The sequence below is a fragment of the Acanthisitta chloris genome, unplaced genomic scaffold (genome assembly GCF_000695815.1).
Source record: "Acanthisitta chloris isolate BGI_N310 unplaced genomic scaffold, ASM69581v1 scaffold45813, whole genome shotgun sequence".
NCBI classification, from domain to species: domain Eukaryota; kingdom Metazoa; phylum Chordata; class Aves; order Passeriformes; family Acanthisittidae; genus Acanthisitta; species Acanthisitta chloris.
The window spans coordinates 1,004-7,604 of NW_008667401.1; the positions used below are offsets into that span (position 1 = coordinate 1,004).

Below are 6,601 nucleotides of genomic sequence, written 5' to 3' on the forward strand. Positions count from 1 at the left end.
GTTGGAGCTTTGATACCAATCAGAAGAAGCTTGAAAGGGAAAAAAATGCATAGGAAATTAGTCTTTTTATGGCTTAGTTTTAGACTGGAGTTTTAAAACAGAAAAACAAACCTGTGTAATTTCCATCAGTGTCTTGATATGTGGGCAGCAGCTTTTAGACAGAAATCAGTGCTTAAATAATGAGTAACATCACTTCTTCTGCCTTGGTGAGGCAGACACAAGGACAGCACAGGAGGTGCTAGCCAACAGGGCAGTGGCAGCAATGAAACAAAGCAGCACAGATCCAGCAGCAGTCAAGGCAATGCTGCCATTGCTGTGGGCACAGGAACACAGACTGCTCACGTTTGTATCCTCTCCTTGCCGAGGAGGAGCAGAGGTTGTTGGGCCAGGCTGCTAACAGAAGCTGTTGGCTTGTGCAGGTGTGGATGATGGTGAGGATATCCCACGGGAAATGCTGATTGGGATCTACGAGCGAATCCGCAAGCGAGAGCTGAAGACCAATGAGGATCATGTGTCCCAGGTCCAGAAGGTGGAAAAGCTCATCGTAGGAAAGAAACCGGTGAGTTCACTTGGCACGGCCTGCCAGGGACTAAGGAGCTGCAGGGCAGTGTACAGGGTAGAATAATACAGGTGTATTGCTTAGAAGTATGAATTGGTTGATAAATGGCAAAGGGAAGAAACTGTTGAAATAATAATTTGCTATAAGGTTGACTTAAATTCTGGAGCATTCACAGTGCAGGTGAATGTTCTTGTTGCAGTCTGGTAATCATGGTGATGATGGTAGGAGTCTTAAATTCTTTTCTCTATGTGAAGCTTTACAATTCTGAAATTACACTGAAATATCTGCATTTTAGGCAGGTCTCTTGTTTATTTCAAATGAATTGTTTTGTTCATGTGATGTTGTAGAGAATCATATTTTAAAATTGACACTGTCAGTTATGGCTCCATAATTTACAAGCGTAATAAAGAACTTCTGTTCACATCAGCTTCTTTCTCAGCTCTGCAGCTCCACTATGACCTAATATTTGTAAGGAGAGATGGTCCCATTTTGTCCCAACATATCTGGAAATCAGATCCCAGGGATTCTAGTGCTGGGTTTGAGCACCCAAAGATAACCCTTTCTTTGTTGTGGGGAAAAGTCCTGAAATACTTTGCTCTATAAATAAATCTTCTAAGCATCTGATGGAAAAGGAGAGAGAAAAGAAGGGCCACAGCATTTTGCCTTCGATGTAGGAGCTGAGTGAACACAGAGGTATCCAGAGCAGTATTCTACATGCTGACAATAATATCTAACATGGAGAGGGACAATGGATGCTCAGCTTTCCTGAATTCAAATCTGCATGGCAGGAGTCACAAAGGCAGCCCAGAACAAAGCCAAGAAAAGACTAGACTTGCACATTTTTGAAGTCATACATCAGATTTTTATCAGCTCTGGGAACTTTACTGCACAGGGTCTGAAGGGCTGGGGGATTTGTTCTTAAGGAAAAGAACTTGGATCTCGAGATTCTCCCTATTCGTTTTAAAGAGCTTTGAGTTGTAATCTCTTCTCAGACAAACCTCAACGCGAGGAGAGGGGGAAGGGAATGAGGGACCACCAAAACATGTAATTTCTCTCTGTTTCTCAGTAAGGAGAATGCTGAGGAGACCTCTTCAGAGAAGCAGAGGAAAGAGGAAGCAAAATCTCCTTAATAAAAGCTTTTGCATAATTTTGAGAAGGGAAATAAATTTCCAAAGTCATTATTTGACAGTCACTTATGCTTTCATATGAAACTTCTTTTCTGTAATGGCTTGGGGATTTAGGTTTATATATAGGCTTCTGTGGGTGATGGTTTTTTCCATGATTCTTTTTTTATTAAGACATGTGGCAATTCAAATCCTAAAACTAATCCTGACCTTGTAAATTAAATGGGATTAAGAAAACAATGCCCTCAATGGAGTCTTGAGTTCAAGGATTCTTCAACTGGGAGACTTTTTAACTGTGTGCAAGGAAATTTAGGGAACAGGCAACAGTGTTTATTGATAGCTCTATTTGTTTTTACTTTATAGGCATTTAGTCATAGTCAGACCTGACGTGTTTACTTGCTATGATACAATACTGTGTTTCTCTGAAGTTTAACGAACTTGTATATGTCTTTCTACTGTAGATTGGATCTCTGCACCATGGACTTGGTTGTGTAGGTATTTCTCTCATACTCCTTCAAAATTTACAGTCATTGCAACTGGCAGCATTTTCTTAAACTGGCAATAAGGCATTCTATTTCATTTTTAAATTTTAAATAATTGCTGTTCTTTCAAGCAAGTTTTTCTTAGTGTTGTAGTAATAACTCTCCAAAGCATAAAGATTTAGTACAAATATACTTCCCAGAGGCTGCTGAATTTGTTGCCAAGAGTTTTCTAGACCTTTTCAGTACATTTTTTATTCATTTCAAATGCTGTTATCACTGTAGAAATCAGATAGCCAGTAAAGAATAAACAAATAAGTAAAATCACAGCTGCATCTCACCTTTCCACTGGGCCCTGGTGTGCTTATTCCTTCTGGTCTGTTTCAGAATTGAATGATACTCTGGAAAGATACTGCCAGTTAATTTCAAAGTTCTCTTCTGAAAGGTAGATGAACATAGAAAATATTGATTCCAGATTTCAGTTATAGGCACATTCAGTAATAAACCCAAAACTATTCTTATGATGCAGTTCCTTATGGATTTCTTATGGATTGTTAGCAAGATCACATTGTTTGCATTTGAAAAGGATTAAGTTGAGAGCAGCAGTGTCAGAGGTGGCTTCAGCAGCCATTCCAAACAGGAATGTGGAAGATTAGTCTTGATTTTCTTGCTGGCATGAGAAAACAAGACAGACTTGAAATGCATTTACTTTGTCCTGATGTCACCATTTCCTTGGCATTGGGGAATGAACAAATGGAATTAGCTCAGTGACTGACAGAAAGCAACACAATATCAGTGTATTCATCTCCCAAAACCTAAAGTTACTTTGCATCCTTACTTCTAATAAGATGTAAAAATGCTTGTGGAAGCAAACATGCTTTGCTTTGAGCTCTCAAATTCTTTCAAGGTTTTAGCATTTCACAAAGTACAACTGTATCCCCAGTAAAAATTCCATTGGCATCCATACCCAGGAATGCAGGCTGTTAGAGAGGATTTCATAGAGCAGCTCCGATGAAGTTTGAATGTCATGCAAGTTTGTGGCATATAAATCTTTATGTTCCTGTTGTTGGTCCTTTGGTGAAAAAGTTTAATGGGCTTAGAGGTAAAAAAAAATTGAAGTATTAAAAAAAAAGAGTATGAAAGATGTTCTTTCTTGGCTAAACATTGTTATATTAACCACAAACTTTTGTGTTGCCCTAGGTGCTCTCTCTGCCCCACCGGAGGCTTGTTTGCTACTGTAGACTGTTTGAAGTCCCAGATCCCAATAAACCTCAGAAGCTTGGACTGCACCAGCGAGAAATATTTTTATTTAATGATCTTCTCGTGGTATGTATTTCCAGTCAGAGATGCTTCCAGTGAGGCAGTCAGAAATCCTATCTCCATGAAATCATTGGCAATCAAGTACATGAGCAGTCCTAAAAATAAATATCTATTACCTGTTTCTCTGCACTCAACAATCTTGGGATGATTAAGAGATGCAAATCGTAATTTTCTTAATTCTATACAATTTGCTTTTATTGATTGCTACACTCTTTTGTAAGAAGGTATTTGATGCAATAGCTTTTACTGTAGAGAAGAAAAAGTCACCTCTAGGTTACCCATTTCCCTAATGGATAAACAGAGACATTTGTTATTCCATGAATAATGAGTTCAGGGTACTTGTGGAACACCAAAATTACATACTACTTTGTATTCCCCAGATTGTTCCATAAATCAGATCTGTTTATGGATTAAAATGGGAATAGAATATGTTGAAATAGATTTTACAGTTGACTTTAATTTTTGTGTGCACTTATCTTCACAGACTTTAACCTGAACTAGTCCTTTGAAAAGCAGACTTACAAAACTAGTGACAGCTTGCAATTATTTGGTTGATTTACTCTTAAAAATAGGAAAATTTGTTGCACTCTATTTGGAATGTATTTGGCTGTCACCTGAGAACTAAGAACTAAATATTTAATATTTTGTTATGAAAAAGGCACAGTTTTATAGTGGGTAATTTTGACAGACCTTCAGACCTTAAAAAAATCCTTTTGATTATGAGTATAACCTCCTAGTTGTAAATGTGAGCTTGAGTGTGAACTGATGGAACATTGTTACCTTCAGTTTGCAAGTTTCTGTCATTTTTTATTACTTACTCAGATGTCAGTGGTTTTATCAAACTGTTTGGGGACTAATATGGACCAAATTTGTCAGTTCTAGTAAAGTGCCATCACTAAAAGTGAAAATTAAGAAGAACTGGTAAAAATAAACCTCTTTGTTCTAAAGCGAAAGAGCAGTTGCATTCACACCTTAGGAGAACCCCAATGCTGATGGTCAGAATTAGTATGTTAGTTCCATTGTGGCAAAAAGTCAAGGCTTTCACACTCAGAGCTTTTATTGTGTCAGATACTGTAAAAGTCAGAGGCAAAGCAGTACCTCAGTGGCTGAGGTGGTGTCAGGCACTGCTTGGAGGAGCATGGAAGTGCAGCAGGATTGGGAGGTCACAGCATGTGAGTATAAGGGCTAAGAGCCAAATTCGTGTGGAAAGGTCCTACCTGCAGTTAGACTGTAAGAAAAAAGCACAAAGGAAAGTGTGGTGGGAGCTAAGGGGGATTTTAATTAATTTCAACATATTTTTTCTAGCATGTGCAGTACACAGTAAGGAATTTCAAGGAGTTCCAGAGAGTAGAGGACAGAAAGGCTTTGTGTCTGGATAAAAGATTAACCCTTCTGCTCAAGAGATATGGTGCTTCAGAGCTGGTTTAATTTCTTCACAAGTAGACTAAATACATCAGTTGCATTAAAGAGTAAAAATTCCAAGTGCATGTTTTCTGTAGATTATAGCTTTCTTTAGCATAAGAGCTTTTCTCCTATGCTAATTCTTTAGGGCACTTATTTTCCACACACACAAATGGTAAAAGGGATATTTCACCTTGTCTATTTGATAACTTGCAGGTGACCAAGATTTTTCAGAAGAAGAAGAACTCAGTTACATACAGTTTTCGGCAGTCGTTTTCCCTCTATGGAATGCAAGTCCTTCTCTTTGAGAACCAGTGTGAGTATTTCCTCTCCTTTTACATGACCATTTTGTTCATAAATAAAATTAAAATGGTGTAAGTGAAAGGGATGGACAGGACTTGATTCTGAGTTTAGGAATAAAACTGCTCTGATTTTAATTTAGCCCTAAAGTTTAAAACAAGATGCTGTCAGCATACAGAACAGCAATGCTCCTCTCAGAGTTTTTCAGTTGTGTCACAGAATACCTTGAGCTGCAAGAGACCCATAAGGATCATCAAGTCCAAGTCCTGGCCCTGTATAGGACATCTCCCAAGCATCTCACCATGTGCCTGAGAGCATTGTCCAAACAGTTTTAGTTGTAGTTTTAGCTGTAGTCAGAAGCCAAATCTACCCAAACATGTTGTTTGTGAGTACTTGTAAAGAACAAAATGTTTGTCAAGAAACAAACATATCTGTTGCTGAGGCAGTGGTACAGTTAGCTGGAACTGAGTGATAATAAATAATGACTATTATAATGATATGTGTAATTCAAAACACTACTTATTTTCCTGATTTATGTCTTTGCCTAGGTAATGTATATTCACTCAACTATAAACACGAAGCAGACAGTCTGGATTCAAGCTTGTATTTTCAGACACCTTTTGTTTGCAAACTGCATCAATCCACTATTCATTTTGTCTTTAATGCTTCTCAAGCTCACTCTTAGCAGACAAAAACCCAACAAAAAACCAAATAGTTTGCTAATGTTCTGCTTTTAAGCCCAAAGACAGCATCAGTACTAACAGCAGTCACAGTTGTTTGTTTGGCACATAGGGACATAGCCTGACCTGACTTCTTGGTTTGTAAACCAAACCTGCACTGTCCTGATGCTTTGGATAGAGTCCAGTGTGACACTGCCACACTGCTTTGCTGCTGTGGAAAGCTCTTAGTTTTCCTTTGTCCTTGAGAATGTGCTCCAAGGCTCATCTCACTCAAAACAAGTCACTGAGTCAAAGACTCTGGAGATTTCCAAAGGGAAGATTTTGCAGAGCTTATAGCAGCTCTGTAGCCTGCAGATTATTTATATGCTTACACATTCATTCTCTCTTGTGCACACATTCTGTGATACAAAATTCAGTCTTGCAAAGGAAGGCCAAGGTCTATCCTGGATTCTACTAAAAATAGAAGAATATATAATTCCTCTGATGTCAAATTAAATAAAAGATAAAAATATAAATATCTCCTAAGCATGCTAAGTAGAAACACCATTCACATGAACTTATTTATAGTGCAACAAGGAGGAAGGGGTTGGATTCCTCCCAGGAAACTGCAGGCAATATAACTGAGGCACTTTAGTAGACATAGTTGGGCTCCCAAGTTGAACTCATTACAGTGAACAGATTGTGCTTCTAATATTTGTGCCTGTTAGGTGGAACGTGGTGTTTTCCAGTTGGGAAAGA

General features: G+C 38.3%; 1 protein-coding gene across 1 annotated transcript in view; it reads left to right on the top strand.

Annotated features, from left to right (window-relative positions):
- Positions 1-419: 419 nt before the first annotated feature.
- The window catches only part of LOC103800108 (IQ motif and SEC7 domain-containing protein 1-like), a gene marked incomplete at both ends in the record, with an annotated part of 18,032 nt that continues 11,850 nt past the window's right edge, over positions 420-6,601 (top strand). The window contains 4 exons of the mRNA XM_009072470.1: positions 420-559; positions 2,145-2,174; positions 3,363-3,488; positions 5,100-5,199. Of these exons, the coding sequence (XP_009070718.1) occupies positions 420-559; positions 2,145-2,174; positions 3,363-3,488; positions 5,100-5,199 (396 nt within the window). The remainder of the gene's footprint in view (positions 560-2,144; positions 2,175-3,362; positions 3,489-5,099; positions 5,200-6,601) is intronic.